This window comes from Patiria miniata, unplaced genomic scaffold, assembly GCF_015706575.1.
Source record: "Patiria miniata isolate m_02_andy unplaced genomic scaffold, ASM1570657v1 HiC_scaffold_7, whole genome shotgun sequence".
NCBI classification, from domain to species: Eukaryota; Metazoa; Echinodermata; class Asteroidea; order Valvatida; family Asterinidae; genus Patiria; species Patiria miniata.
The window spans coordinates 21,597,007-21,618,646 of record NW_024037074.1 but is presented as its reverse complement, the minus strand read 5'-3'; the positions used below and the strand labels follow the sequence as shown (position 1 = coordinate 21,618,646).

The following is a 21,640-nucleotide window of genomic DNA, read 5'->3' as shown; positions in this document are numbered from 1 at the left end:
CACTATGACTTTTTCTTTCAACAGAAAGTCCATGAATGTAATTGCAGTGGGGATAGTAAAATGCATCATATTTAGGAATGGAACTCGCTCATCCTTGTTAAAAGTCCTCAACACCTAAACATGTTCATGTATTGTTCACCTCCATTTTGCAGTCCCAATTGTTCTCTTTTTCCCTAAAATTGAAATTATCTCAACGATAAATTTAGAGAAGAAAAATAGTTGATGAAAATGAGCAGCGACGACATGGATTAAAAGTCGAACCAGGGATCTTTGTATCCATAGCTCATCTCGCTACCCGCTAGACTACTGTGTGGTAGCTTGACGACAATCGTTCTTTAAAATGCTCCAATGTCACTGGTTGACTAATAAACAACAATGAATAGACATACTGGCCCGATCAAAATTCTGAATTATTCATGACTTAGCCCCAATCGTCCTTGGAATAAACATTATGCCCCCCCCCCCCCCCAATTCTTGGCCAAGTCAGGATTTTAATTTCGTTCTTCCAATGCAGCCGGTTCAAATCCCTTTCAAGAACATTCAAGTTGCATTCACGTAGAGGGCGCTATCAACAAGATGAATCAAATCCCGTTTTGGAAATTGGTACTCGGACCTATATTCAATAATGCATGCATGTGTGGTGCGCTTGACATTTTCTAGGGTCTGAGTGCCCAAGTCCCCAAGACCAGAATTGATTCACAAGTTTTTAAGCCTCTGTTTCTTCTCTTGAGCACAGTGTGCTCTTTGCTGTGCTTACTACCTACATGTAGGGATCAGGTTTGCATAGCGGTAATTTCCTTGCCTTCCACCGCTGTGACCCGGGTTCAAATCCCGCCTGGGCCAATAATGGATTGGGTTTGCAGTCCCTGCCTGATTCTGTGGCTTTTCCTTAGAATATTAGAATATCATTCTGGGTTTCCTCCCACCACTAAAACTGTAATTTTCTTTCACACATACCAAGTCTTATCCATCCTGTTCTGGCGCTTGCGCTGTTGGATGTTGTAGAAATACACAATCAAAATCTTTTTCTCACACATACCAAGTCTTATCCATCCTGTTCTGGCGCTTGCATTGTTGGATGTTGTAGAAATACACAATCAAAATCTTCTTGAAAAAGACAAAGGCTCTGTCAGCAGCAAATTGTATGCTTAGTATAGCAGCGCTGTTAATTATGGCCTAGAACATAAAAAGAACACTCCCTACAACTAAGAAACAAGTATGTGTTTGTAATCAGATATAGCTCTATGGTGTGGACCAATGTCCCATTCCAACTTTCTTGATGGAAATTAAAAATCAAACATCCTCTCCACTCCCTCCTAAAACAACACCTGCAAAACTCAACTACATGTACATGTACATGTAGTATGACTAGATCTGTTGAATTCCCTTTCATGTCAGTTCACTTGTGGGACGATGCAATGGAAAGGATTCTTTTTTGCCCTTGCTACATATAGTCCTAAAAATGTTTCATTGTATAAAAAAAATCAAAACACAACCTGTCCAATATGTATGGCAAGTGATGAACAAAACATGGGTGGGGCTGACTAGTTCATAGTTATAAAATGACAACACAGTTTTATTGCTTTCTTATTTAACTTTCAAAAGAAAAATACTCAACTCAATATAATAAAGTAAAGATAATTTGATACATATATACAATATTTACAATAAAATATCAAATGCCCCAAAACATCTTATCACAAATGGTATAAAAGGCACATGTCTACCCATTTAATATGCATATTATCAAATTTCGGTGTGATAAAAAAGGTTTTTCACATAAATACTGCACAATTATTGCATAGATAACTCACCTGATAATGCCCATGTTATTTTTCTGCACACACAAAAATGTTTGAGTATGTATACTACAATTTGTTTTTCTGATCACGTGATGACTCATGAGACAAAACATTTACCATTCCAGATGATATCTACATGCATAAAGTGCATGAGAAAATGCCAAGCGTACACTGATTGACATGAAACATTTCCATTGTATGTAATTGTGTTAAATGGCACAGAGAGAAGACAGGAAAATGCACACACATGTACACAAATGTGGACTGTATTCTCATACTCTGTTCATTGAACCCTACACTGTAGATGTAGATCTAATCCATCCTGTCAGAGGACCATCAAGTGTCAGTACAGTGAAATCTCCACAGTGAAGTCAAACCTCAAGGGAACAGGCTCAAAATTTGACTAAAGCATAGTTTTGATTTAACCCTGAAGGGGCCGGGTTATTTTGACCATCTCTCAGCCGAGGGGAAGGGGGGGGATTCCGCCCCCCCCCCCCCCCCTAAGATCTCGGCCATCAAGTGACGACAAAATTTGAAACTCGGTACATGCATAGTGCAAATCTTCATGAACATACCCAAGAAATTTCATGACCAAAGGTCAAAAGGTTTTGGAATTATGGCTAATTAATTATTCATATGTATGAATGGCAATTCTGGTCTGTGTACACGACGTATATGGCCAAATTCAGTTTCACGGCATGTAGCGCCAGAAAAAATGTCGCTGCGCGACAACCCCTCTTCCGATTTTTATGTTTTTGGTGTCAAAAGATGCGCAAGACTCGAGGCTAAAAAGTTATAAAGCTCGGGTCGGGAAATTTTTTTTTTAAAGGCTATCGCGGAAAAAGTCGAAGGGGGGTGCAGATTTTGCCCCCCCCCCCCCTGGCCCTTTAGGGTTAAGCAGGGTTGTATATCATTGTTATACAATTTACATGTACTACTTAAGGGAATGGATTCTTTGTTTGACTTAGCAGTTGTTTTCAGTTATCAGAGTTTGACTTATCGAGATTTGAAAAAATGCAAGTTCCAACAAACAACATGTTTCCGAAACTGGAATTGTTATAATAATTAAGAGCAAAAATATTGTTTGGTATGAGAACACAGTAATTTATGTATGTCTTCAATGCCATGAAATCTTTGCAGTATGAATCAATCAATGTTTTCTGTACATAAACTTTTGGAAATATAGCTTACACACCAAAAATCTACACTGAAAAAATAAGCGAAAAGAGAAGGCTGTTTAGTGTCTAAAAATGTATGCATTCTATTAAGCAACCTATTCAGTTAAAAAAAAATGTGTTTCAAACATCAATTCGTTTCCATATCACTGTCGCTACTTATCCTTTCGCTGCCACTATCACTAGAGTCAAGGGTCAAAAGTGAAAGGTCATCTTCATATGCTGATAACTCATTTCCGGTCACATGGTCTTCATCACCCATAATAAATTGGGCAAATCTGAAGAAGATTAAAAGATAAGAAATCTAATGGAATACTTAAAAGTACCAGGGCTCCCAGAGCTACAGAGTGGTCCCCCAAAAAGTTGACACTTTTGCAGATGCATATTTCTCAGAATTGGGGAGACATATTAAATTGTTTTAAGATATTCCTAAACTACAGCTTCTTTGTGGTATATGGTCAAAATAGTTCTGAAAATAAAGCCTAAATTAAGAAATGCCGCTGGTTTAAAGAAAGATGGTCAAAATCGAGTTGGTTCACATAAGTCTATGAGATATGGTCAACACAATAGCACTTCATGCAACAAAGAACTGCAAAAAGACCTCATTACATTATTGCAATTCTTTGTGCACACAGTACTAGGTACAATTTGTACATGTATTTTGTTTACCATTGTCTCATGGACAGACTGGTTTTTTACCATTAAAACCATGGTCATTTCTTAATGAAGGCATTATTTTCAGCACCGTTTTCAACAATGATGCTGTAGTTTAGGAATATTTTAAAAACAATTTTAACATGTCTCCCCGATTCCGAGAAATCTGCGTCTGAAAAGTGTAAAAAAAAAATTGGACCACTCTGTATAATGCATAATGCATAGCAAAGTAACATGAGCAAAAGCATAGCACATATCTTTTTCAAATTTGGTGTTGTGTGTTGAAGCCAATTTTCACAATATGTACTGTGTTTCAGTTATACCATGGTGTAGGATTCACAAAACAAATTTAATCAGCAGCTGCAATAATATACTCACCATCCATTTCATGAAAGAAATAATCTTAATCGTTACAATACACCATGCTAATAAAGCGCATTTTACTCAAAAGTCTCAATGCGCTGTACAAGAGAAAAGCAAAATTACGAAGAGTTTCGTGAGAGCAAGTGAATTTTTAGGTCTGATTTGAATGTTCTAAGGGTTGATGCTTCTTTGATGTGAGAGGGTAGTTTATTCCACAGGGCAGGAGAGGCAGCAGAGAAGGAACGATATCCGTAGGATCTTGTAGATGGTGAGACGCAGGTAATTAAGTAAAGACTGGGAGCTGGAGCAAGATTTCTTCATGGTTCGTATTTGTTGATCAGTTCCTTGAGGTACTAGGTATTATAAGCAGGGGTGAGACCATGAAGGCATTAGTAGGTCAGGATAAGTAGTTTAAACACTATCCTGAGCTTGACCGAGATCCAGTTAAGTATACGAAGAATGGGAGATACATTGTACATGTGAGTATGAGGATGTGACATTGGAACTAGTCTGAATTTTGAACACGTTGTAACTTGGCGATCTGAGACTAGGGTAGCCCTTGGCAGAGACAATTGCAGAAATCCAAACAAAATGTGATGAAGGCATGTACAAGCTTCTTTGTGGTTTGCTTGTCAACACATTTCTGGATTTGTCCAATTTTGTGAGGGGCAAAGTAAGCAGAGTGACACATGTTCTATTATCTGAACTGCGACGTACTCCCAAATTCCGAACCACAGAAACAGTGATGATCATCAATAATGATCATGGTTTTATGATGAATTTCATAAATATTTTGATAAAGTTCAAGTACAACACAGCAACGGAAAAAAGGGGGATGTGGGAACAAGTAGGGCACAGATAAACCAGGGAATATGGCTTCTTTCTACTAGGACCAACAACCTCTGTGGTGGCCTGGTAGGATTACAAAGTTAAAGGTTAAAAAGTCATGTTCCATTTTCAAAGGTTTGCAAGTCCAAGCAGTCAAAAGAAGTCAAAGCAGTCGGAACATGTCAATGTGAGCTTGTAGAGAAAGAGGATAAAATGTGACAGGCATTAAAAACATCATCTCTAGAGTCTCCGAAGCCTGAAAATGACCCTGTTTTGTGTCTACTGTACTGTTTTTTTGCGTATGACTGTGTTCCTTGGGCCAATTTCAGAGAGTTGCTTTGAGATTGCAATAATTTATAATGTTAGATTTACAGACCATATTTCAATGGTCTAGGATAGGGTAATACATTGTAGTCTCATATTTTTCAAAAAAATGTTGAAAACCCTGTTTGTCTAATGTGATGCAGCAGCCATTTTTTACTTTGCTTAAGCGTATACCGATTCACAGCAGTGAATACAGCAAGCAAGCTAGGTGGCTAAGTTGTGAAGACATTTTCATTTTGTACCAGGAAGTGGTGGGTTTGATATCCACATGAATATGTTGGGACACTTTTTCTCACTAGCTCTCCAACAGCACTGAGTCTACAGTGTTACGTACATGTATCTGTGAAGTGGAGGACCTGATATTAAAACTGTCATCTACCGATGCCAACATTTTGTCACACATGATAAGATGACAAACCTTTTCGGTGACTCCAGGTTGGCAATCATCTTCCACTGATTGCAGTCAGGGCTTCGGCAATACTCTCGCAGCTGATCTAACGCCTTCCTGGTCTCAACCCTGCCTTGTTCATAATACTCATCTTCTGTCAGCAACCGAATCTTCATCTGCTCTTTACTCCGCCACCTGTCGAAATAAAAAAGTAAATACGATAAACCTTCTCTGGAAGCTTCAAAACCAGAAGACAAACCCACTTCTTGAAAGTATCAAGTTTATCTTTGAAAGTGACAGCGCAGCAGGGATCACGAAATCGGCTGCCCGACGTCCCAGGACAACCAAAATATTTTGTCGGACAACCAAAAGTTCCAGGTTGCCAGCCTAACGGGCAACCCCATTTTTTTCACCAATACTCACACATTTCTACACTTTATTTTAGTCCATGGGATTTTGGAAAGTTCCAGAATCCCATACATGTGATTGTGAACAACGTCAAACAATAATCATGATAATATCAATATTTTGACTCAGCTGCTGCGCTATCCCCATTTGGTGTTGGTAATCTACGCATTAAGCAATAACAGGTACCAGCCAAAACAGAACAGCGGTAAATCTCAATCTGCACGTACAGTCCGGCTACATCATGCAGTAACGTTTCGCGTACGTAATGTGTGTAGGCAGCGAATGCAATCCTGCGTGTACGTGTGTTTCCAATAATATTATGACCGGACCACTGTTCACCATGTACCAGCGCGGTGCAGAGCGCGGGTACCGTACACACGCATGCAGCCACTGCCGGCCACGCACGCTTGCAAAATGGCGATAACGCAGCAGCGGAGTACAAAATGTTTTGGCTGTCCCGGGACGTCAGACGGCCAATTTTGCGAACACTAGCCATGTACATTATTAGGATTTGGCCTTCAGTTTGGGGCAATATTAAAAGTTCTTTATTGGGCAACTGAAAATGAAATGCTGGCAACCAGATTTTAAGAACCCCTGCCCAAAGGGCAACTACATTTTTTTAAATTTTGTGAGGCCTGCGCAGATGTATTGAGGGTATTCAAATTATGAGGCATTCTTCTTCAAGCAAAAGTGTTAGACAGCACTCACTCACCAACCTCAAATTTCAACACGAAAAAGACATGTTTGCATTTTTACCACATCGGACAATTTTTTTAACTGAACAAAGGACAACAAACCTAAAAATAGATGCAGCCTGTGTTACACGTCCACAAGGCAGCCATCTAATGGAGACTAAGACGACTACAATTGTGACAGTTGAGCCCTCATGCTGTGAGCCGTTGTAGATGCAAACTAGTCCTAGGAGCTGGAGGAATAGCTGTATGAGGTAGATAGGACGATCACCGGTGACAGGTCCGTACCAGTAGCACACGGCAAAGCTGATGCTTGCAGCAAGCACAAAGTAGCCTATGAGGTAGGTCTTGTATTGCATAGATAGGAAATTGTCTAAAACCCAATGGAGGAAGTACAGACAAAATGCCCATCCCCCAGCGAGGACAGCAAAAGCTCCTGTCCTCTGTACAGGGAGAAAAAAAACCCAAAGAAATAACAATTAGGACTCAACAATGAACATTTTGCACAGAACTTCTGTGACTGCTTACGTACATGTAGCAGCATTTGTAGCAGCATTTGTAGCAGCATTTTGAGCTTGGGCACAAGATGAAAATGAACTGCAGCAGGCGTGCACTTACATGTACTGTCCCAAAACTACAACATACTTAGCAGAACGTGGTGTTGAAATGCTTTGTCACTTGCACTGTAATCCAACAACACAACACAAAGCTACCACTTCTATACTACCTCATGACATTGCTGCAATTTGCGATATGTGGTACCAGCAGAGTTTGGGTGAACTCGTCACAAGTCCTGTCACAAGTAAATACCCATTCACCAGTCTGCATGGTCTCAAGTACATGTAATGCATGCAATTCAGTGCCAAAAATGCTATAATATGAGGACCCTCAGAAAGAAGACTCTGATCACCCACACCTACATGTACACCATGGGAGAAGAGTAAAGTGTTGTTTCCAGTCAAGCATACCATACCTGGGAGTGGAATTACTCAAGAGGTTCAGCTGGAAACCACATAGCACCTGTGGTTCAAAGGCAGGAAGGATCCTCCGCTTCCTGAGAAGGAACCTTGGCAAATGGACAACCAACATAACAAAGCAGGCTTAGATCTCACAAGTGCGACCTCAACTATCGTATGCATCCCTGTCATGTGGGATCCGCACAAACAAAACCAGGTAGACACACTAAAAAAGATCCAAAGAGCTATCTGATTAATTTGTGGAAAGTAAAAGAGAGATGCAAGTGTCACGGCAAGATCTTGGAAAGACGCAAACATGCTCGCCTGACCGTGCTCTACAAAATTACAAATAATCTCATCTGCATACCCATTGTCACAATCGTTTTTAATTTGCTTCGTTTCTGTTACGTAATTATATTTTTTACGCGCGCTACGGCTATCATGCCACCCCTGTATTTTAAAGTAGATCACGCCAAAAGTTTTTCGCCAATCGTGTACGCACATTTTCCCGGTAGTTTCTTTTCCAGCCACTTAAAATTAAGGCATTGATTTGGTCAACCTGCTAAAACGCCGTGCGTCGGGTTACGTAATTATTATTGTCCGTGTGGCCATGGTTATTGATGTCCGATAGCAGCCCCCTTGACCGACAAGACAAAAAGCAAAGAACCCAATAAAATCAATTGGGAAGCGAGCCAGCAATTAGCGTTTGACAAGCTAAAGAAGTGCCTTGCTACTGCGCCCATACTAATGCTGCCTGACTTTGAAAAAGAATTCACCTTGCGTACAGATGCGTCAGATCTCGGCATAGTTGCGATTTTGTTACAAGAGCATGGTGATGTATTGTTCCCTGTAGCATATGCAAGCAGAAAGTTGCTAAGTCGCGAGCGAGCATATTCCTCGATTGAGAAGGAATGTCTGGCCTTAGTCTGGGGTGTTCAGAAATACCAGACTTACCTGTACGGCAAACCGTTTATCGTCCAGACCGATCACCAACCGCTAACTTACATGCAGAAGGCAAAAGTCGCGAATGCACGCATCATGCGATGGGCTCTTGCTCTCCAACCCTACCGAATGCGCATCATTGCCATCAAAGGTTGTGATAATGTAGGAGCGGATTTCCTCAGCCGAAACTTGTAAATAGTTCTCCTTGTAAATATTAATTCGTAGAAAATGGGAAACATTTTCTCATACGATAGGGGGTAAAATGTCACAATCGTTTTTAATTCACTTCGTTTCTGTTACGTAATTGTATTTTTTACGCGCGCTACGGCTATCATGCCACCCCTGTATTTTAAAGTAGATCACGCCAAAAGTTTTTCGCCAATCGTGTACGCACATTTTCCCGGTAGTTTCTTTTCCAGCCACTTAAAATTAAGGCATTGATTTGGTCAACCTGCTAAAACGCTGTGCGTCGGGTTACGTAATTATTATTGTCCGTGTGGCCATGGTTATTGATGTCCGTTTGTTTCTGTGAATGTGAGTATTGTGTGAAAGAATGTTGGTTGTTGTCAAGTAGAAGTTGTGTGCGTTTTCTGATCAGTGCATTCTCTGATCGAGAGAGGACACACCAACACATTTTGAGAGATCTGAGCTGAGTGTGACAGAGACCGGTACCATCTTGCTAGGAGACGCCTGATACAGCAGGGTTTTTTTTGTCAGCAAATCGGTGAAATCTGACACCGATCTTGTCTGATCCGCCAGTTTGGCAAAATCAGTGCCAAAATATAGTCTCGGCAACGCTAAAAGCCACCTTCCCGGTCCTGTAGACCACGCTCATAGCAACACTCAGCCTTCACAAGCTTCGTAATGAAGAAATAACCATGGCCGGAAACCTCACAGTACGAGTTGGGTTCATGATGTATTCACGACTATATAACGACTGCAGAACGACTACGATGTCAGTCTGTACATAGTGTGTCCCGTGACGATTGACCGTGTTCTATCAGCTGGAAACGTGCCACGGAGACGAGACCCTCTACTAAGGAAAGTGCCTCAGTTAAAATTGTAAAGTTTTAAATTTGCAGAAAGCTGTGATTTTGGTTTTGGAATAATCATAACAAATATAAGTTGATTTAGCTGTTTGAAGGAATTAAGTGTGAACAGAAGTATTGATATTTGAAATTGTCGAATTGAGCATTCTTATCCGAAATGTTGATTACTTTGATTTAACCAGTTTATCAGAACCAAACAGAAGTATTGAATTGTGGTATAGTCACGGTTGGATTTTAGATCCCAATTATTGATATTTGATTGGACTGAAATCTGAATTGAATTTTGGAGCTAAGGCTGAATTTAACCAAGAGCTAAGGCTGAATTGAAACAAGAGTTACGGCTGAATTTTTGAGCCATATTCTACAGTTGGATTTGATTTTGGATTGTGTCGTTGTACACTTAGTTAGAGATTTGTGATTTTTAGAAATTTACTAGTTGAGCTTGAGAAATTGAATTTGTAGACTAAGTTGTTGGAGTAGAAAGTAAAACTCCTAACTGAGATTGATTATGAGAAGTTTGATCCAAGAGTCCGGATCTTTGTAAATATTGTAAATAGTTTGAGTTTGTGAATTTAATTAATTGGTGAATTATTTCCTTGTTTCTCGTCGTCAGTTCTTTCTGTCTTTGTACTTTAGTTTCTTTTTGACCGGGGTCATCACTTTAAAAGTCGAGTTTTATAGTTAGTGGTGACACCCATACCAGACTACATCAATCCAAGAACCAGAAGTTGCCACACGGAGCAGCCAACAGCATCGCTTCATGCTGCTCAACTCATCATCAGATACATATACGTACAAATGTACAAGCCCAGCTTCTGGCCAAGGACACCGAGAGACTGGATATGTCTTTCCTCAGACAACCATTGAACTGCCCACCGTGGAGCAGTTCGAGGGGGCCATTGACACCAATTCACACCATGGCAGATGTTTTTACTTAGACCAATTGAAATTGCCCTCTGTGTAAAGACAGCACAAGCATTGCACAATACGTGTCCACTGTTGGAAGCACCACACACCAGTCCCCCATCCAGATGCTGCACAGGTTTTGATGAATTCTTCATGGATGTAGATGTAGATGTAGAACAGGTGATGAACAAGAACACAGGAATTCTTTGTCACAGTTCATTCACACTTTGTGACTTAGCTAAAAACAAATGTTGGCAACTTGAGATACTGAGCTGATATATAGGCTTGAACATCCTATTGCATAGTGTTTCAAAACCATTAAATTACATGTAAGACAACCATAGAGCTATATTAAATTACTAGAGCGCTAACTCGATGTACAAAGTAATGCCTGATGGGCGCATTCATGTTTGTGCACAAACCTATATAAAACTCAAAAATTTTGTACGGCTTTTGTACGGTTATTTGCAAATCTGCATTTGTATTCCATACCGGTGCGTCATCGAAGGGGATATGCCCAAAACCAAAACGCACGATCAACAAATGAACATTTCATTTTGCTCTACGTAAACAGCGCAACGTGTGCGCGTCCCTCCGCTACAGACGCTTTTCGTTTTTTGAACCGTCATGACGTGCTTAAGTTGTTTGCGTATCTTCTACTTGCGCGTTGCATTTAGAGTTTACTTTTAAAATTCAATCCATCTATTTTGAAACACGCACATAAACTCAAAATGTCTGCGCCTAGAGCGGCTTCAAAGCGTCTACGCGCGCAAGAATGAGGAGTTAGCGCTCTAGTAATTTAATATAGCTCTATGAAGACAACTAAGTTCCAAACTCAGTGTTACATGTTTTTCAAAAATCTTTTTTTAAACACCGAGTATACAGTGTTCATACCTAAATTGATTTAAATTCCCCCCGATGCAAATTCCTTTTTATGAATAGTTAAATTGTGGTACCCACTGCTACATGTACATCAGCTTCGAACCAGCCAACCGATCCCACAAGCTGGGTGGTCGAGTGGTAAGACTTCTGGCATTCGCACTAGAAAGTAGGAGGTCATGGGTTCGAGTACCACCAGAGTGATATTTCCAACTTTCACTCAGGAGGTAACACACTGAGTGTACAGTGTTTATACGTCGGTGAAGAGCAAAACCTAAATTGATCTTTCTTTGTATTCAAAGTCTTTTCAAAACAGACCTTTAAAAGTAGTAAAAAAAAAGAATATTTCTCTGCTTACTCACCCTTGGGATAAAACGACTGAGGATATAGACCAGAATGAGGACAGATGCTAAGACACCAACAGTCACACCGGTAGAATAATGAAACACAACACTCCTGAGAGAAAGAAGCAAATACATATCAAACATCGCCAAGGTGGTGTAACTTCCAATAAGATGTACGTACATGTATGCCGCCGCAAACGTTTGCTTTGTTCAAATTATGGTCCCTTTCATATGTAGAACTGTGTGTAATAATATATCACAACTTGCACAGTGCAACACACTGAGTGAACACTGTTTTTAAATACTTTTATTTAAAAGCACTTTCCCCAAGTCTGTGTGACATAACATGTCCATTGATTTCACACAGAATATCCACAAAGTAAACAACTTTCCTGAGATAAAACAAGACTAGGCAAGTCTAGTAATAAAACCTGGTCGTGGGCCAATTTGGTCAGTCAATTTGTTTTGGTCAAGATGAGTGAAGCAAGTCTAATTCACAATTGGGGGAGTCAGTCAGTGAGTCAGTCATCGAGTCAGTCAGTCAGACAGGTGCATACAGGACTGTAGGCTGGTCCATCTTTTTGAGGAATCAACTACCAGTAGTAACAGTTCAATTCTGCCCAAGAATACATTCCAAAAACAAACATTTAAATCGCTCTTCATGTACAAATTTGTTGCAAATTATCATTTTTACAAGATATAGCACATTTCACTAGTGCAATAGTAAAGTCAGTACTCTTGTTCATTAGTGAAATTAGGGGGTCTTTCCTAGATGGATAACATTGGATTCAATTCCGATCGGAATCGTGACACCTGTATGCAAACGGAATCAATTCCCAAAAATTTGGAATTGCCCAAGCGTAGTTCACTAGGACCAGTTATGAGAAATTGGGGGGCCAAGGTAAGGCTGAGCGTCAGTAGGTGAGTCAGTCGGGTACAAAGAGGACTGTAGGCTGGCCCTCGGGGACCAGTACAAACATATTAAATTGTTAAACCACGGTAATAGATGGTGAATTTTTAGTGGTCGAGACTGGATCACGTGACATGCCACAAAAATGCATGAGTGATGTACGCCATGGTACATGAGTGATGTACCCCACAGGGTACATTACCTTGATCATCCCCGCTGTTGAAAGTGTCGTTTCCATCGAGTTGTATTATGTTAGTGTGACCTCGAATACAAGGTTGTAGCTACGCTGGTACTACGTAAATTGATGTATGTTCCTGTGAGATGTGCCATGGGGGACAGTGAAGCACTATTTCTGCTACGACCGCCATTGTTGTTTAAATCATTCATCACTGCCCGTCTGTTTTTTTTTAACTGTGTCAATTTCGCCGTCATTTCACCGTATTAATGTCGGCAGATGACACAACAGGTCGCCTCCAAAGAAGAGGTTTCTCTCTTGTTCCACAGAGGAGATCAGCTTCAGCAAAAAGAAAAATACGGAAAATTCTGTGCTAACAGTTCGCCAATTCTGCACCGCAACAGTAAGAGACCCACAGTTTCAGACGTTACCAGTGACAGAATTTGACAGCTGTAATCTATTACCATGGTATATCTAAACAATTGTTGCCTGCTGTGATGGGGTCCATGGGTTTTGTACACCCTCTAGGGCAAATGGCACCCTTGGCTTCGACTCGGGTGCCATTTGCCCCCTTAGGTGTCCAAACAGCATGGACCCTGTCCCAGCAGGCAACAAGTGTATACTGTATCATGACTTACTTGCTAAGTCTTGGAGCAGCAAGGAATAGACTCACACCAACGACCGTCAGGAGCAAAGAGACCCAATTGACAACTAGATGAAAAACCAGAAGTATGGCACACCTTATTTGTTTACCAAATTCAACAATGTTACCAAGTCATCACAAGTCAATTGAAGTCCATAACGAGTCGTCTCCTCTCAATTCAAATGTAAACTCACACAAATATCTCACTGGTAATTGACTTGTGAATTGTGATAGACTTCTGACACAGTTACAACTGACACATCAACATAGAAACATTGAAGGTACAGTCGACTCTCGTTAGTACAAACTCTGTTAATACAAAATTCTGGTTATAACAAACATAAGGCCTTGGTCCCGACTGTGCATTTATGTGCACAATGAATGGGATTGATGTTCCTCTAAATACAAAATTCTGATGTAACAAACAATTTGGCTAGGTCCGAATGAGTTTGTATTAACGAGACTCAACTGTAATTGATCATTAAATTTGGGCCATTTCTTTCAGTCAATTATAAAGTGAGAATGGGACTCTCTGCACATGGTAAGAAAAACTTCCTGTAATATTGTTTATTGTAAATTAAATGATGAAGAGAAGTCCAAAGCAGAACATAGACCATCTTCGTGTATTCTGTTTCCGAAGAAAACTCAAAGCTTTTTGACGGTTTTCAAACATATGTTTTTTGCAAGCACATCTGCCCAATACGCACGTTAACCTTACATGCCTAGTGTAGACATTCCTTTGTTTTCGAGTGGTTACAAAAGATTGGAGAAAAAAATCATTTTACTCGCACTGTGAACACTCTTTCAACCCACATTTTTTATCATGACTTCCTCGAGTGTTCCTCATAATTTTGCAAAGCAAAACCCTTACCCAAAAATGCCTCTAAAACTGTTTTTCAGAGGGTGAGTCCACACAACGTCTTCACTACCAGCACTGTGTGGACTTCTTTTGTTCACAGGTCCACACTATGACGGCACTGCCTGTCCACCCTTGTGTGACTGGCAAGAACTTACAACGTGAGCTATTTGTTATAACAATTCAAATCTATACTAGAGGTATAAGGCGCTTGTTGAGTTACAAACGAAGAGTATTACATATAGGTCTTTATCCAGTTATGAAAGTTGCGGATATTGTTGTCAGAACAGAAAAGGGATGATTCAGCTTTTCCACCGGATTCATCTCTTTTGCATTTGAAAACAAGTCAGGTGTGTTTACAAACATCAGGTATCAAATTACAAGCAATTTAAGGGCAAATTTTGACAAAATAGTTTGCGTTATATCTTTTGAACTAAATAGAGTATAGTGTTCGTTTTTTCGTGAGGTTGTACACTATGCCATGAGAAACATTTTTGTCCCCGGACACAAAACCGCATGACCTTGTTCACTTCCGGTGTTACCGGAAGTGCAATAAAATCCGAATATAACTCAAAAGCAGAAGCATTTTACTACACCGTTTGAGACACATTTTTGTAACTAAATAGTTGATTGTACTGGAAGGGATTTAATTTTGTGATCCTTTGTTCTATGTATACATGTACGTATACATGTATTCCTAACTTTTCTGGGCAGTGTATAATGAAAAGGCTGTCCGCCCGACCACTCTGCATTTGTAACTCAACAAACGCGAATCTCTAGTTCAGTACTGTTATTGGATACAGGGAACATGACTAAAATGGTGGAAGCATGATATAAATGTAGGCCTATAGGGGTTGGGCTTTCGTGGCCGCTTTGTGCAAGCTGTCTCGTAACAGGAGAATCGTACCTCAGGGACTTACCCCAGGGACTTACCCCACCCAGCCAACAACAAAAATTTGTCTCCACTGATGCAGGAGAAACAGTTTTATGAAAAGCAAGAAGCTGTTTTTCATGACCCGATCCCAATGCCTGTGCAATTTCACAGCAAGATGGAACAACAGCAGCGGAAATTACACAACAGGTTACATAAATTTGATAGCAGGCAGGTCCCTTGGGTGTCAAAAATGATACAGCATTATCGGATTACCGAACGCGGACTGGGCACAGAGAGTGGTACTGGTACGAAGGTGATTTATGGTTTTTAATTAGGAGCCGGGGTTATGCAAAAGCGATCGGTTATATAGTCTGATCGAGACATTGGTTTGGGCCGTGATTTGAGTGATGGGACCCCGCCATATTGAGGGAACATTTTCTTGCCGTAACACTTTTGATGACATTAGTCTAACATGACGTGATTCGCAAGGATGTGGCGTGAGAATTCAGGCAGATTATACATAATTATTACATATCAGATGAACAATACTTACATTGTCTTTTATGTAATTCTGCAAAAAAAATATTGGTTTTGTTATTCTCTTCAGATGGCTTTCAACACTGAAAAATTGCCTGGGTTAATTTTACCCAAGCCAGGGTGAAAACTGCAACTACCCAAAAATTGGGTTGTCCATACCCAATTGTTTGGTTTAGAATTTCTGTTAATTCAACTAAAACTTGAGGTCATACAAGACCAAACGTGACATAACACCACTCTTTTAACATCAACTTACATGTACATTTACTTGGCTCACATGGAACATTCATTGACATCATTAGTATTTTCTGTATGTTTTATATGAATTAATCCCTATGATCTCAGAGTAAATACAAGATTTCTAATGTTTTAGACACTGTGACCTTGACCCTCGACATTTCAGCCCCAAATACAATAGGCTTCTTAGGATTACCAAGAACAATCCACGAACCAAATTTGAAGTTCATATGTAAAGTATTTCTCAAGTTATCGCGCTGACAAAATTTATTTTGTTTTAGCCGCTGTGACCTTGACCTTTCAGCCCCGAATGCAATAGACTTCTTAGGATTGCCAAGAACAATCCACAAACCAAATTTGCAGTTCATATGTTAAGTATTTCTCAAGTAATCGCGCTGACAAGATTTGTCCGGACACACACACCCACCCACGCACGCTTACATACGCATAGAAGTGGGGTACTTCCTTTGTTCTCGTGTACTAAAATTTTGCAACGTCGCACAATTATGTCAAAATGCTCTTATTTTAACCATAGTTAATTTCCTTGGCTGAAATTTGGACTTAATATCCCTTTTCTAAAACTCTTCCATTTGCGACCAATCAATCCACCTTGGAAATTCCTAGTTTTTGAGTAAAATCCTTATATCTATTTCGTGAAAATCTTGTGGAGACGTATTCATCTATAGAAATTGCCCTTTGGAGATTGTTTGCACGTCACCTATTGTTTGCACGTCTCCAGAGGGCACGGTGTATCAGATCACCCACGCACACACACCCACCCACGGAAGGACAAGGCGGAAACAGTATGCCCCTTCGGCTTCGCCGCAGGGCATAAAAAGAATGCATTTTTTTTTTTGTGTTTCAATTTCAGGATACATTTTATTTATACGTATGTATGTGTCGTTGGTCGCTATATTGATAATCAAACATTCTGATATCAACTGAATCGTGAACTGGCAACTGCAACTTTTCAAAGTTCTTTTACTCCAAACTTACGGCTCTCCGTTACTCGAATGTGCACCCTGTCAGCTGCTTGTACACCGATACAGTTCTTTCTGAGTGGAGACATCCTCCCCTGCTGAAACCACGCCCATGGTGGAAGGAACGAAGGCAGCAGGCCATTGTACTGTGATAACTGCTTCTCAACATCTGTCTCATTGGCTCCAACAACAATGGTGATTCTGCCTTTTGTGGGCCCTGTGTTTTTAACTTTGACCTGTTTTGCGAAAAACCAAATTAATACTATACCTTATATTTCTTCAATTAAAGAAAAATGCATCGGTCAACCATGACCATAAAGGAAATTCAACATACCAAGCAATGCATTCATGAAAATGCAACACATACATGTAAATTAATAGCGAGTCATCAGCCGTTCAATATTAATACATATCAAGACATGATCACATTCCAAAATTTCAGAAATTAAGGTAAGTTCAGAAGAAAAAAAATGTACATGCATTAGTGAGAACAAAACAGAAAGCTTATACCATTTTACATGGACACCTCAACCCAAGTACATTGTACCAAAATAAGTAAGATTTGAGGCTTTGCATGGTGGAGATACTAAATAATGAAAGGTTTGCGGAAACACCATGTGCGAATAATTTCTCAACTAAGAGAATGGTTCTGAAAAGAACCAGAGGTATAAACTCGACGTTCCGGTCAGTATGCTCTGACCGTCTTCAGGAGATACATTAAATTTACCAGTCTCGGTCCAAGTCTAGGTTTCATTGGATGTTGTTCCCCTAATGCAGCTGGACCTGTCTGTTCCATTAGCTCAAATTCTGATCATTAGCTTGAATACGGTGTGCGTGCAGTATGCTAAAATATTTCACAGGTCCAACATGTCCAAGTGGCAATATTCCTGAGACTGGATTGGACTCATTGTATTGATAGTGCCCGCTGACACATTAATAATAATAATAATAATAATGGCTTCTTGTATAGCGCTCATGTCTGTCACGAATTGATGCTCCTGGCGCTCTATTATTACCCTGGCTTCAGCACGGCTGCCATGACGGCACTCAAGCATTGAAGGAATTTCTTCCTACCAGGTACCCATTTACTACACCTGGGTGGAGAGAGGCAATCGTAGTTAAGCACAAAAGCACCATGTTCCCCGTCAGGATTCGAACCCATGTACCACGGCACACAAGTCGAACACAGTAACCACTGGACCACAGCACCCCACACCATGGCAGCTTGACTGCGCTTCCCTAGTCAGGACTGGCTGCATTAGGGAAACAAAATTCAATCAAGTCTTGGGCCAAAACGAGATATTTAAATGTGACTCAAACTGCAAGATAATGTCAGTTTAGATATCACTGATCACTTTTCTCAGGATCTTACCCTCAGAATTTGAGCTTGGAAAAATTCTTCATGCTTACAACAATTATAACATATTGTTAATTATTAATAAAGTCTGAAAATTTGATGAAAGGTCTGAAAGATGCATTTCTTTCTTTACCGATAACATCTTTCTCTCAGATTCAAAAAGTCTGATCTGAAAAATGTCATGCCTGAAGCCCTGTGCAAAGCCCTGTGAAGTAGTAGCAGCGCTTTGGGGTCCTGAACGCATCACAATAGTGTCATTTTGGCTAATTTGGGGTGGTAAGGGTTGCATTAAAAGGGCATGAAGTTGAACAAATAATAAAAGCAGCGCATTCAAAAACATTTTAAATGCAAATTCTTCTTACATCTAAGCTGCTCCAGAGTCTTAACCATCTCCAGTCTGACTTGGCATCAAAGCATTTACTGTAGGGAGTCCTAGCCTCCAGACCCCGTGAATCTAATGTCTCCACATTGGCAAGCAAACCTGCATCAACAAGGAAACACAATTATTGAACATCAGCTTATATTTATTAAGTAATGAAATGAAATCAATGCCAAAGGCTTTACTTGAAGTTGAACAAACTCCTTGACTGTTCAGGACACAGATAACCAAAAAAGGCAATTTGTGCATGCAGAAACATATGGGAAAATGCATGGAGACATGTACACATTGTGGTTATCACTAGTTTGTGCGAGTTGTGATTACAAATTTTGCCACAACACAGCTGCGATGCAACATGTCGGTTCTATATAAAAAGCCACCGAAATCCTCCAATTTTTTTCATATTTTAGTCACTGTTGTTCTGTTTCAAGTTGATCATCTTCATGAATGACTGCTGCATGGTATGAGATATGTTTAATCTAATCTGGGTTTGGGTATTTCTTTATTTAATTTATTTATTAGGTGTTGGGCTTTAGCGCCTTGACCAAGGCTAGGCTTTGATTTATAACTAGGGAAATTAAAGGGAATATACATCATTTGCTTTTGCTGTAATTTTCAGAAATGGATGGAATTGGGGGGTTGGATATATAAAGCAAATATAGTTACACTGACTTTTTGGAGGTTTTGGGTTCGAAAATGCTATAAAAACCAAGAAAAACGATCATTTTCCTGTAGTCTGGTTCCCCGACTCCATATAAGAAGAAACAGAGCAGTTTACATACATTGGGGAATTGTAAGGTCAGGGAACCAGTCTAGCTGGCTCGTACCCGTTCATAAGTTTGTAATCGATTGCAAACAAGTGCAATGGCCAATTGGGGCCAGTATTTGAAAAAAAAAGCCAGTTGTTTCCAACGCTGATCGGCCGATCAGCGTTGGAAATTGATACAAAAATACCACTTTTCTTGAAAATGACAGTATACCAGGTGCCATGATTTTACAGGATGCTTTAGACTGTCATTTACCAACATCCTATTAAGGTATTTCGCAAAAACTTGGTAGTTTTATTTTTCGATGTTTGCAAATGTTGTATATTCCCTTTAAGGGGTAAAAGACGACGGTGACAACCAGAAAACTGACTCAAATTAAACCAAGATGGCAAACATGAAAGCTCGAAGCAATGAAAGCTTGATGATGCTGATTAGCTGATAAAAAAATAAACATCTTATTTATTTTTTAGCAGCCAATCAGCATCAAGCTTTCATTATGTAGGGCTTTCACTCGTGTTGTGAGAACAAGTACAACATGCACTTGACTGCAAAAAAAGTAGGAAAGTCACATTTTCTGTGAAAGTGCTTTCAAAATTACAACTAACATGAGTTTATATGAAGAAAAAAGACTGCTTTAGCCTGCCAAAGTCAAAGTCTTTGGTCATGTTGGTACTGGACAGCCATCTGCAAAAGTCAGTTAATTTGAACAGAATTGTATTTTATTTTATTTATTTATTGTAATTTCTAACAAGGGTAGTCCATTTCAGTTTTAAAAAACTGCTTTCCAAAGGAGCCCTCACATTAAAATTACATGAAAACAGAATGAAACAAAGAAAATAAAATTACAAAAATAGACAAGACTTTACAAACAAACAAACAAACAAACAAAAACTTTTTTTACACACACAAAATTGAGGTGTCCTAAAGATAAGGATTACCGATTGTGTCGCAAATAAGAAAAGAAAATATGGATGTCTTACTCTTAGGGAACACAATTTCAAACAGAATCTTTGTGAATAAGCTGTTTACCTGCGTTGCTGAGCTTTACGCAGAGAGAAAATACAAGAAGTGAAGTCAAATGTACCGCCTTGCTGCCCGCCATGTTAGAAAACTGTTACCACAAAAACGTGTAGTTCGTGTCACCACCACGCGCACGTGCGTTTAAGCGCCCTCTACAGTCTAGTACAGACTGTTACCGCCCATTTTATGGAGATCATATCAGTGTTCCTCATTCGAACTACATTAAATTAATTCAATATGGCTCTACGAAGTGCCCTACGACAAGGATGGATGGCTTAGCTTTGTCTCGTTCTTTTAATGTTGTTACTGCATTTCGTCACTGCAGCTGAAGCCTCAGCGTTCAGACGCCTGCGCTTTGTTGGGCAGGCCGCCCGGATTGAAGCGTTTGGTAGGCCCTTCCAGTGTTCCGTAGGCCCTACTCCGCCCTATAATGCCAGGCCAAACTGGTGTAGGTCCTAGCTCTAAAAGCCTGTTGACACCAAGGGCGTCAATCGCTTCTCAAAATTGGGGTGGGGTGGTACAAACACATGTATCCTGATGAAAACTAATTCGAGTGAGCCTAAACGGCGTGGGGTTGGGGGCCCGCTTAAGGGTTCCGGGAAAAAAATAGATTCTAGACGCTCTGTGGTGTGATCTGAGGCAATTACTGGCAAGCTTTTAGCAAAACATCCTTATTTAAACATCATTTTCGAGTTGATTTTCATTGAATCAGCTATTCTGAGCTACAGAATTAAATTGTTTATTCAGGGATGGAAATAGTTTGGGGGATCGATCATGTTATATAGGCCCTAAACCCGTCTTGCAAACGTTCTTTTTCTAACGATATAATATAAAGTCCTTGTTTCATGAAGCACCCTTGTCTCAGCTAACCAACCGGCCCGAAGGAAAAAAAATTGACCTTCTACATTGACAATGGATTGATAGACCATAGTACTTGCAAAACTTAGCAGGCAATATGAACTTGCCGAATTTATTTAAGGCGAAGTAGGCCCTGCATGTATTTTGAATTTTTCTGTTCCAATTCGACGCCCTGTTATTTACACAATGTAGTTTCTTCGTTGAGGAAACCATTTTCCTGTCTTATTAATCGTTCAGGCTTCCATATTTTCTCCTTTTAGAATTTGAAAATTCGAGACACCGATGAGTGTATAGTTAACTGTGCCACCGATTCGACAACTTGAATGCGGTGCAATTG

At 40.0% G+C, this 21,640-nt stretch overlaps 1 protein-coding gene across 1 annotated transcript; it reads right to left on the bottom strand.

Moving 5' to 3' along the window:
- Positions 1 to 3,012: 3,012 nt before the first annotated feature.
- LOC119745832 (nuclear envelope integral membrane protein 1-like) lies at positions 3,013 to 20,595 on the bottom strand. Its single transcript, XM_038222462.1, has 8 exons — positions 20,455 to 20,595; positions 18,642 to 18,760; positions 16,939 to 17,158; positions 13,434 to 13,506; positions 11,729 to 11,822; positions 6,740 to 7,077; positions 5,565 to 5,729; positions 3,013 to 3,255 (listed from the first exon to the last, which is right to left on the bottom strand). The coding sequence occupies exons 1-8, from the start codon at positions 20,525 to 20,527 to the stop codon at positions 3,108 to 3,110; spliced, it is 1,230 nt and encodes a 409-aa protein (XP_038078390.1). The 5' UTR covers positions 20,528 to 20,595; the 3' UTR covers positions 3,013 to 3,107.
- Positions 20,596 to 21,640: the final 1,045 nt, after the last annotated feature.